Source organism: Schistocerca cancellata, unplaced genomic scaffold, assembly GCF_023864275.1.
Source record: "Schistocerca cancellata isolate TAMUIC-IGC-003103 unplaced genomic scaffold, iqSchCanc2.1 HiC_scaffold_802, whole genome shotgun sequence".
NCBI lineage: Eukaryota > Metazoa > Arthropoda > Insecta > Orthoptera > Acrididae > Schistocerca > Schistocerca cancellata.
The window spans coordinates 1-12,017 of NW_026046813.1; the positions used below are offsets into that span (position 1 = coordinate 1).

Consider the following 12,017-nt stretch of genomic DNA (forward strand, 5'->3'; position numbering starts at 1 on the left):
CTTGCGAGGACAGCAGAGCTTGCGTGGACAGTACGGCGTCCGAGGACAGCACGGCTTGCGAGGACAGCAAGGCTTGGGAGGACAGGACGGCTTGCAAGGACAGCACGGCTTGCGAGGACAGCACAGCTTGCAAGGACAGCACACCTTGCTAGGACAGCACAGCTTGCGAGGACACCAAAGCTTGCGAGGACAGCACACCTTGTGAGGACAGCATGGCTTGCGAGGACAGCACAGCCTGCAAGGACAGCACGCCCTGCAAGGTCAGCATGGCTTGCGAGGACAGCACGGCTTGTGAGGACATCACATCCTGCGAGGACAGCACAGGTTGGGAGGACAGCACAGATTGCGAGGACAACACAGCATGCGAGGACAACACAGCATGCGAGGACGGCACAGGTTATGAGGACAGCGCAGCTTGCGAGGACAGCTCAGCTTGCGAGGACAGCTCAGCTTGCGGGGACAGCACAGCTTGCAAGGACAGCACAGTTTGCAGGGACAGCACAGCTTGCGGGGCAGCACAGCTTGCGGGGACAGCACAGCTTGCGGGGACAGCACAGATTGCGGGGACAGCACAGATTGTGGGGACAGCTCAACTTGAGAGGACAGCTCAACCTGAGAGGACAGCTCAACCTGAGAGGACAGCTCAACTAGGGAGGACAGCTCAACTTGACAGGACAGCTCAACTTGAGACGACAGCTCAACTTGAGAGGACAGCTCAACTTGAGAGGACAGCTCAACTTGAGAGGACAGCTCAACCTGAGAGGACAGCTCAACTAGAGAGGACAGCTCAACTTGAGTGGACTGCTCAACTTGAGAGGACAGCTCAACTTGAGAGGACAGCTCAACCTGAGAGGAAAGCTCAACATGAGAGGACAGCTCAACTAGAGAGGACGGCTCAACTTGACAGGACAGCTCAACTTGAGACGACAGCTCAACTTGAGAGGGCAGCACAATTTGAGAAGACAGCTCTACTTGAGAGGACAGCTCAACTTGAGAGGGCAGCTCAACTTGAGAGGCCAGCTCAACTTGAGAGGACAGCTCAACTTGAGAGGAAAGCTCACCTGAGAGGACACCTCAACCTGAGAGGACAGCACAAATCGCGTGGACAGCAAAGCTTGCGAGGACAGCAAAGCTTCCGCTGACAGCAAAGCTTGCGAGGACAGCACAGCTTGCATGGACAGTACGGCATCCGAGGACCGTACAACTTGTGAGGACAGCTCGTCTTGGGAGGACAGCACGGCTTGCGAGGACAGCACGGCTTGCGAGGACAGCACAGCTTGCGAGGACAGCACACCTTGCGAGGACAGCACACTTTGCGAAGGCAGCACAGCTTGCGAGGACAGCACACCTGGCGAGGACAGCACAGCTTGTGAGGACAGCACAGCTTGCAAGGACAGCACGGCCTGCAAGGACAGCACGGCTAGCGAGGACAGCACGGCTTGCGAGGACATCACATCTTGCGAGGACAGCACAGCTTGCGGGGACAGCGCAGCTTGCACGGACAGCAAAGCTTGCGGGGACAGCACAGCTTGCGGGGCAGCACAGCTTGCGGGGACAGCACAGCTTGTGGGGACAGCATACCTAATGGGGACAGCACAGATTGCGAGGACAGCTCAACTTGAGAGGACAGCTCAACTTGAAAGGACAGCTCAACTTGAGAGGACAGCTCAACTTGGGAGCACAGCACAAATTGCGAGGACAGCACAGCTTGCGAGGACAGCACACCTTGCAAGGACAGCACAGCTTGCGAGGACAGCTCAGCTTGAGAGGACAGCTCAACTTGAGAGGAAAGCTCACCTGAGAGGACACCTCAACCAAAGAGGACAGCTCAACTTGAGAGGACAGTCCAACTGGAGAGGCCAGCTCAACTTGAGAGGACAGCTCAACTTGAGAGGACAGCTCAACCTGAGAGGACAGCTCAACTAGAGAGGACATCTCACCTTGAGAGGGCAGCTCAACTTGAGAGGGCAGGTCAACTTGAGAATGCAGCTCAAATTGAGAGGGCAGCTCAACTTGAGAGGACAGCTCAACTTGAGAGGAAAGCTCACCTGAGAGGGTACCTCAACCTAAGAGGACAGCTCACCTTGAGAGGACAGTCCAACTTAAGAGGACAGCTCAACTTGAGAGGACAGCTCAACTTGAGAGGACAACACAACTTGCGAGGACTGCACAACTTGCGTGGACAGCAAAGCTTGTGAGGTCAGCAAAGCTTGCGAGGACAGCAAAGCTTGCGAGGACAGCTCGGCTTGCGAGGACAGCTCAGCTTGCGAGGACAGCATAGGTTGCGAGGACAGCACAGCTTGCGAGGTCAGCACAGCTTGCGAGGACAGCACAGTTTGAGAGGACAGCACGGCCTGCAAGGACAGCACGGCTTGCGAGGACAGCATGACTTGCGAGGACATCACATTTTGCGAGGACAGCATGACTTGCGAGGACATCACATTTTGCGAGGACAGCACAGGTTGCGAGGACAGCACAGATTGCGAGGACAACACAGCATGCGAGGACGCCACAGCATGCGAGGACGTCAAAGCTTGCGAGGACAGCGCAGCTTGCGAGGACAGCTCAGCTTGCGAGGACAGCACAGCTTGCGGGGATAGCACAGCTTGCAAGGTCAGCACAGCTTGCAGGGACTGCACAGCTTGCAGGGCAGCACGGCTTGCGGGGACAGCACAGCTTGCGGGGACAGCACACCTTGTCGGGACAGCACAGATTGCGAGGACAGCTCAACTTGAGACGACAGCTCAACCTGAGAGGAAAGCTCAACATGAGAGGACAGCTCAACTAGAGAGGACGGCTCAACTTGACAGGACAGCTCAACTTGAGACGACAGCTCAACTTGAGAGGACAGCTCAATTTGAGAAGACAGCTCAACTTGAGAGGAGAGCTCAACTTGAGAGGACAGCTCAACTAGAGAGGACAGCTCAACTTGAGAGGACAGCTCAACTTGAGAGGACAGCTCAATTTGAGAGGACAGCTCAACTTGAGAGGACAGCTCAACTTGGGGGGGCAGCTCAACTTGAGAGGGCAGCTCAACTTGAGAGGCCAGCTCAACTTGAGAATACAGCTCAACTTGAGAGGAAAGCTCACCTGAGAGGACACCTCAACCTGAGAGGACAGCTCAACTTGAGAGGACAGTCCAACTGGAGAGGACAGCTCAACTTAAGAGGACAGCTCAACTTAAGAGGACAGCTCAACTTCAGAGGACAACACAACTTGCGAGGACAGCACAACTTGCGTGGACAGCAAAGCTTGCGAGGACAGCAAAGCTTGCGAGGACAGCAAAGCTTGCGAGAAGAGCACGGCTTGCGGGGACAGCACAGGTTGCATGGACAGTACGGCATCCGAGGACAGCACAACTTGCGAGGACAGCTCGGCTTGGGAGGACAGGACAGCTTGCGAGGACAGCACGGCTTGCGAGGGCAGCACAGCTTGCGAGGACAGCACACCTTGCAAGGACAGCACACCTTGCGAAGACAGCACAGCTTGCGAGGACAGCACACCTTGCGAGGATAGCACAGCTTGCGAGGACAGCGCAGCTTGCAAGGACAGCACAGCCTGCAATGACAGCACAGCTTGCGAGGACAGCACGGCTTGCGAGGACATCACATCTTGCGAGGACAGCACAGCTTGCGGGGACAGTGCAGCTTGCACGGACAGCGCAGTTTTCAGGGACAGCACAGCTTGCGGGGCAGCACAGCTTGCGGGGACAGCACAGCTTGCGGGGACAGCACAGCTTGCGGGGACAGCACACCTTATGAGGACAGCACAGATTGCGAGGACAGCTCAACTTGAGAGGACAGCTCAACCTGAGAGGACAGCTCAACTAGAGAGCACAGCTCAACTTGACAGGATAGCTCAACTTGAGCGACAGCTCAACTTGAGGGAACAGCTCAACTTGAGAGGACAGGTCAACTTGAGAGGACAGCTGAACTTGTGAGGACAGCTCAACTAAAGAGGACAGCTCAACTTGAGAGGACAGCTCAACTTGAGAGGACAGCTCAAGTTGAGAGGACAGCTCAACTTGAGAGGGCAGCTCAACTTGAGAGGGCAGCTCAACTTGAAAGGGCAGCTGAACCTGAGAGGACAGCTCAACTTGAGAGGAAAGCTCACCTGGTAGGACACCTCAATCTGAGAGGACAGCTCAACTTGAGAGGACAGACCAACTGAAGAGGACAGCTGAACTTGAGAGGACAGCTCAACTTCAGAGGACAACACAACTTGCGAGGACAGCACAACTTGCGTGGACAGCAAAGCTTGCGAGGACAGCATGGCTTGCGAAGACAGCACAGCTTGCGTGGACAGTATGGCATCCGAGGACAGCACAGCTTGCAAGGACAGCACGGCGTGGGAGGACAGCACGGCTTGTGAGGGCGGCACGGCTTGCAAGGACAGCACAGCTTGCGAGGACAGCACACCTTTCGAGGACAGCACGGCTTGCGAGGACAGCACAGCTTGCGTGGACAGTACGGTGTCCGAGGACAGCAACGGCTTGCGAGGACAGCACGGCTTGTGAGGACAGCACGGCTTGTGAGGAAAGCTCAACTTGAGAGGACAGCTCAACTTGAGAGGACAGCTCAACTTGAGAGGACAGCTCATCTAGAGAGGACAGCTCATCTAGAGAGGACAGCTCATCTGGAGAGGACAGCTCAACTTCAGAGGAAGCTCAACTTGAAGGAGAGCTCAACTTGAGAGGACATCTCAACTTGAGAGGACAGCTCAACTTGAGAGGAAAGCTCACCTGGTAGGACACCTCAACCTGAGAGGACAGCTCAACTTGAGAGGACAGACCAACTGAGGTGGACAGCTGAACTTGAGAGGACAGCTCAACTTGAGAGGACAACACAACTTGCGAGGACAGCACAACTTGCGTGGACAGCAAAGCTTGCGAGGACAGCATGGCTTGCGAAGACAGCACAGCTTGCGTGGACAGTATGGCGTCCGAGGACAGCACAGCTTGCAAGGACAGCACGGCTTGGGAGGACAGCACGGCTTGTGAGGGCGGCACGGCTTGCAAGGACAGCACAGCTTGCGAGGAGAGCACACCTTTCGAGGACAGCACAGCTTGCGAGGACATCACAGCTTGCGTGGACAGTACGGTGTCCGAGGACAGCAACGGCTTGCGAGGACAGCACGGCTTGTGAGGACAGCACGGCTTGTGAGGAAAGCTCAACTTGAGAGGACAGCTCAACTTGAGAGGGCAGCTCAACTTGAGAGGACAGCTCATCTAGAGAGGACAGCTCATCTAGAGAGGACAGCTCATCTGGAGAGGACAGCTCAACTTCAGAGGAAGCTCAACTTGAAGGAGAGCTCAACTTGAGAGGACATCTCAACTTGAGAGGACAGCTCAACTTGAGGGGACAGCTCAACTTGAGGTGACAACTCAACTTCAGAGGACAGCCCAAGTTGAGAGGACAGCTCAACTAGAGAGGACAGCTCAACTAGAGAGGACATCACAACTTGAGAGGACAGCTCAAGTTGAGAGGGCAGCTGAACTTGAGAGGACAGCTCAACTTGTGAGGACAGCTCAACTTGAGAGGTCAGCTCAACTTGAGAGGACAGCTCAACTTGAGAGGACAGCTCAACTTGAGAGGACAGCTCAACTTGAGAGGATAGCTCAACTAGAGAGGACAACACAACTTGAGCGGACAGCTCAACTTGAGAGGACAGTACAAGTTGCGAGGACAGCACAACTTGGGAGGACAGCACAGCTTAACTTAAGAGGACAGCACAACTTGAGAGGATAGCTCAACTAGAGAGGACAACACAACTTGAGAGAACAGCTCAACTCGAGAGGACAGCTCAACTTGAGAGGACAGCTCAACTTGAGAGGACAGCACAACTTGCGAGGACAGCACAACTTGGGAGGACAGCACAGCTTGGGAGGACAGCACAGCTTGAGAAAATAGCTCAACTTGAGAGGACAGCTCAACTTGAGAGGACAGCACTACTTGAGAGGACAGCACAACTTGCGAGGATAGCAAAGCTTGCGAGGACAGCACAGCTTGTGAGGACAGCATTTCTTGCGAGGACAGTACGGCTTGCGAGGACGGCACGGCTTGCGAGGACAGCACGGCTTGTAAGGACAGCACAGGTTGTGAGGACAGCACAGCTTGCGAGGACAGCACAGCTTGCGAGGACATCATAGCTTGTGAGGACAGCACAGCTTGCGAGGACAGCACAGCTTTCGAGGAGAGCACAGTTTGCGAGGACAGCTCAACTTGAGAGGACAGCTCAACTTGAGAGGACTGCTCAACTGGAGAGGACAGCTCAACTGGAGAGGACAGCTCAACTTGAGAGAATAGCTCAACTAGAGAAGACAGCTCAAGAGGACAGCACAACTTGAGAGTACAGCACAACTTGCAAGGGTAGTAGACCTTGTGATTAACCTTGTAATGCCATAACTATTGTACATTCAGTAACTGTTTCATTTGCAGCAACCTTTCTGCATACAGTGACACTTGCATGTACAGATATACTGATATGAATAGGAAGAATTTCACTTTCAGCAGTTTTCGCTAATAGAACATGAATAGTGTGTGCTGCAACTCTTGCATGTACAGTATCCCAAATGTGCAGAGTAAGTTTTGCGTAAGCAGTCACTCCTCCATGCAAGGTATCTCTTGCAAGTTCAGTAACAGATGCTTTTGCAGCGGAGATGTGTGTATTAACCAGAGAACTTGAATAGACTGCTTTGCATGCTGTAATGCAGAAAAAAAGAGATGGGGAGGAGAAAAAGCAGTATGTAGAAAGAAGGGAGGGAGGGAGTGTATGAGGAAAGTATATTTGAGAGAGTTGAAGAGGATAGTAATATGGGGAAGGATGAGAGGAGGAGAAGGAAGCCATGGTGAGAAGAGGGAGGATGTATTGGGCAAAGAGGAAACGATGGAGAGAAATAAGGAAGGATCGAAAGTAACAGGTAATATAAGTGTAAAGTGAATGGAGGAGGATAGAGAAAATTATATATAAATATATATCAATATATATATACATAGTGTGTAGATGGTATGTTTACTACAATTAAGAACACACGAAAACCTTGCACAGGCAGTGAAGTGGAGACTCAAAAGGTGAAAACAAGCACTAAGTCTGAGGTGAGGCAAGAAGGAAGAACTTCCACTACAGTAGGCGCTACTGAATAATAAAGTGGGGAAACCAAAGTGTAGAATGGTAGTCGAGCCACATGGTGGCTAGAATAAAAGATACTCGTCGGTGTGGTGTCTAATATCAGTCATGCTGTCTGTCAAGACAACAACAGGAATGTACAGATGAAACAGGTGCATCGAAATTCCTGACGACTGGAGCATTACAATAATCAGTACCATAAGCTGTGCTGTGTGGCGCCAATTAACAAGTTGTCAGACGAGAATCGAAGGCAAGATATCCACGTTAATACAGTAGATGAGAGACAGACTTATCAGAACTGCTAGACATGCCTAATGCCGCATAAATGAACGCTGCCACTTGTGCCGCCCATGCACATAACGTAGTGTTAAAGATGAAGTGCCTGCCGAAAACGCGGAGGGATTTCTATAGACCGTAACAATAAAAAAAAGGAAAGTGTGAAGAGCGTGGGACACAGGGCAGCCGACACATTGTACTCCAAGGACGGAATGCGTCGGAGAGCGCGGTCCAGTATTCCGATAGGGGGTGTGGTGGGGGAGGGGGTTAAGGGGTACAAAATGCGGCCCGTCATTCGTCGGAATTCGCAGCTCGCGGCCGATATCCCGTGGTGTTATTCCAGGGATGAACATAGCCTCTCATAGTCGCCCGGAGGCGACATAAAATTTTGACTGTTCAGACTCAGCACTTTCATATCGACATGGCGAAAATCCATGTTCAGCTATTGGCTTTCAGGCTGCACTTCCTGAGTTAGCAGGCTTCAATGTAATATTGTTGCAACCCCAGCTTCCCGACTGAGAAAGCAAAACAGAAATTTACAGAACACACACACACACACACACACACAAATCGTCGCCATTGGGCTGCATTAAAATAATTGGAGTATTACATAATAATTAAACCACAAGCAGTGCTGTGTTACAGCAGTGAAAGGGTGTCCAGAAGGAAATCCAGGGGAAAAAAATCCGCTGTAATACACGCAATCAGAGGCGGGTGTGTCACGCCTGGTAATACAATTAACGGCGACTATGTTAATTGCTGCTTGGTAGCTGGTGTGTGTGATGGCTTGGCAGCGCACGAACTGCTTCCTTACTTGCTTCCCAGCTTAACAAGCGATGTCGCAAGCAAGTTATTTCAACAGGCGCATTTGTATCGCCTGTGTGGTTTTTTGGGCGGGGGGGGTGGGGGTGAGTGGGGTGCGCGGCCTGTTGGCTTCGCAGCACGCATTGTGTCCCCCTCCCAGCTGCCCGACTTAGCAAGCGACTTTGCAATGCGACTCCCATTGTGTCCCCCTCCCAGCTGCCCGACTTAGCAAGCGACTTTGCAATGCGACTCCCATTGTGTCCCCCTCCCAGCTGCCCGACTTAGCAAGCGACTTTGCAATGCGACTCCACTGCGCTCCGCTTGGTACGCGTCCCGTTATAAGGCGGACCCTCCGAACAAGTGACAGCGAGAGACACGCGTACATTGAACGGGGCGAATATCGGCGGGCGGAATATCTTCTGCGTCAAAGCCGCCTACATCACTTCACTTACGGCGTGAATCTCTGAAACCGCCAAGCGACTACCGTTCTCAGTAAGTGATATCAATTTCAACTAGATACGACCTCACTGTCCCAGGCAAAAACGCACTCAAAGACGTAAATACAAACCGAAGAGAAAAACGGATTACACAAACGCACGCAAAAGCTACGTTTTCGTCTTATGTAGTTACAAATTAAACACTTTCCCTTACTCTCCTTTCATTCTACTGTGGAAACTAGTCTTTTTTTACGTCGCCACACGGTCCTATATCAAAGCAAACTACGCTTACTGGGCCAGGCGGCGCGGCGCGTCTCTGCTCTTCGTGTTTCAAAACACGCTGCATAAACGTCCGTAACTCCTCGATGCCCTCACTTACAATTTTAAAACTTTGACACCGCCAAGCGACTACCGTTCTCAGTACGTGATATCAATTTCAACTAGATACGACCTCACCGTCCCAGGCAAAAACGCACTCAAAGACGTAAATACAAACCGAAGAGAAAAACGGATTACACAAACGCACGCAAAAGCTACGTTCTCGTCTTATGTAGTTACAAATTAAACACTTTCCGTTACTCTCCATTCATTCCACTGTGGAAACTAGTCTTTTTTTACGTCGCCACACGGTCCTATATCAAAGCAAACTACGCTTACTGGGCCAGGCGGCGCGGCGCGTCTCTGCTCTTCGTGTTTCAAAACACGCTGCATAAACGTCCGTAACTCCTCGATGCCTTCACTTACAATTTTAAAACTTTGACACCGCCAAGCGACTACCGTTCTCAGTACGTGATATCAATTTCAACTAGATACGACCTCACCGTCCCAGGCAAAAACGCACTCAAAGACGTAAATACAAACCGAAGTGAAAAACGGATTACACAAACGCACGCAAAAGCTACGTTCTCGTCTTATGTAGTTACAAATTAAACACTTTCCGTTACTCTCCATTCATTCCACTGTGGAAACTAGTCTTTTTTTACGTCGCCACACGGTCCTATATCAAAGCAAACTACGCTTACTGGGCCAGGCGGCGCGGCGCGTCTCTGCTCTTCGTGTTTCAAAACACGCTGCATAAACGTCCGTAACTCCTCGATGCCTTCACTTACAATTTTAAAACTTTGACACCGCCAAGCGACTACCGTTCTCAGTACGTGATATCAATTTCAACTAGATACGACCTCACCGTCCCAGGCAAAAACGCACTCAAAGACGTAAATACAAACCGAAGTGAAAAACGGATTACACAAACGCACGCAAAAGCTACGTTCTCGTCTTATGTAGTTACAAATTAAACACTTTCCGTTACTCTCCATTCATTCCACTGTGGAAACTAGTCTTTTTTTACGTCGCCACACGGTCCTATATCAAAGCAAACTACGCTTACTGGGCCAGGCGGCGCGGCGCGTCTCTGCTCTTCGTGTTTCAAAACACGCTGCATAAACGTCCGTAACTCCTCGATGCCTTCACTTACAATTTTAAAACTTTGACACCGCCAAGCGACTACCGTTCTCAGTACGTGATATCAATTTCAACTAGATACGACCTCACCGTCCCAGGCAAAAACGCACTCAAAGACGTAAATACAAACCGAAGTGAAAAACGGATTACACAAACGCACGCAAAAGCTACGTTCTCGTCTTATGTAGTTACAAATTAAACACTTTCCGTTACTCTCCATTCATTCCACTGTGGAAACTAGTCTTTTTTTACGTCGCCACACGGTCCTATATCAAAGCAAACTACGCTTACTGGGCCAGGCGGCGCGGCGCGTCTCTGCTCTTCGTGTTTCAAAACACGCTGCATAAACGTCCGTAACTCCTCGATGCCTTCACTTACAATTTTAAAACTTTGACACCGCCAAGCGACTACCGTTCTCAGTACGTGATATCAATTTCAACTAGATACGACCTCACCGTCCCAGGCAAAAACGCACTCAAAGACGTAAATACAAACCGAAGTGAAAAACGGATTACACAAACGCACGCAAAAGCTACGTTCTCGTCTTATGTAGTTACAAATTAAACACTTTCCGTTACTCTCCATTCATTCCACTGTGGAAACTAGTCTTTTTTTACGTCGCCACACGGTCCTATATCAAAGCAAACTACGCTTACTGGGCCAGGCGGCGCGGCGCGTCTCTGCTCTTCGTGTTTCAAAACACGCTGCATAAACGTCCGTAACTCCTCGATGCCTTCACTTACAATTTTAAAACTTTGACACCGCCAAGCGACTACCGTTCTCAGTACGTGATATCAATTTCAACTAGATACGACCTCACCGTCCCAGGCAAAAACGCACTCAAAGACGTAAATACAAACCGAAGTGAAAAACGGATTACACAAACGCACGCAAAAGCTACGTTCTCGTCTTATGTAGTTACAAATTAAACACTTTCCGTTACTCTCCATTCATTCCACTGTGGAAACTAGTCTTTTTTTACGTCGCCACACGGTCCTATATCAAAGCAAACTACGCTTACTGGGCCAGGCGGCGCGGCGCGTCTCTGCTCTTCGTGTTTCAAAACACGCTGCATAAACGTCCGTAACTCCTCGATGCCTTCACTTACAATTTTAAAACTTTGACACCGCCAAGCGACTACCGTTCTCAGTACGTGATATCAATTTCAACTAGATACGACCTCACCGTCCCAGGCAAAAACGCACTCAAAGACGTAAATACAAACCGAAGTGAAAAACGGATTACACAAACGCACGCAAAAGCTACGTTCTCGTCTTATGTAGTTACAAATTAAACACTTTCCGTTACTCTCCATTCATTCCACTGTGGAAACTAGTCTTTTTTTACGTCGCCACACGGTCCTATATCAAAGCAAACTACGCTTACTGGGCCAGGCGGCGCGGCGCGTCTCTGCTCTTCGTGTTTCAAAACACGCTGCATAAACGTCCGTAACTCTTCGATGCCTTCACTTACAATTTTAAAACTTTGACACCGCCAAGCGACTACCGTTCTCAGTACGTGATATCAATTTCAACTAGATACGACCTCACCGTCCCAGGCAAAAACGCACTCAAAGACGTAAATACAAACCGAAGTGAAAAACGGATTACACAAACGCACGCAAAAGCTACGTTCTCGTCTTATGTAGTTACAAATTAAACACTTTCCGTTACTCTCCATTCATTCCACTGTGGAAACTAGTCTTTTTTTACGTCGCCACACGGTCCTATATCAAAGCAAACTACGCTTACTGGGCCAGGCGGCGCGGCGCGTCTCTGCTCTTCGTGTTTCAAAACACGCTGCATAAACGTCCGTAACTCCTCGATGCCTTCACTTACAATTTTGAAACTTTGACACCGCCAAGCGACTACCGTTCTCAGTACGTGATATCAATTTCAACTAGATACGACCTCA

At 50.6% G+C, this 12,017-nt stretch overlaps 1 protein-coding gene across 1 annotated transcript; it reads left to right on the forward strand.

Annotated features, from left to right (window-relative positions):
- Positions 1 to 4,270: 4,270 nt before the first annotated feature.
- On the forward strand, positions 4,271 to 4,748 carry LOC126143468 (uncharacterized). Its single transcript, XM_049915392.1, has 2 exons — positions 4,271 to 4,512; positions 4,604 to 4,748. The coding sequence occupies exons 1-2, from the start codon at positions 4,271 to 4,273 to the stop codon at positions 4,746 to 4,748; spliced, it is 387 nt and encodes a 128-aa protein (XP_049771349.1).
- The last annotated feature ends 7,269 nt before the right edge of the window (positions 4,749 to 12,017 follow it).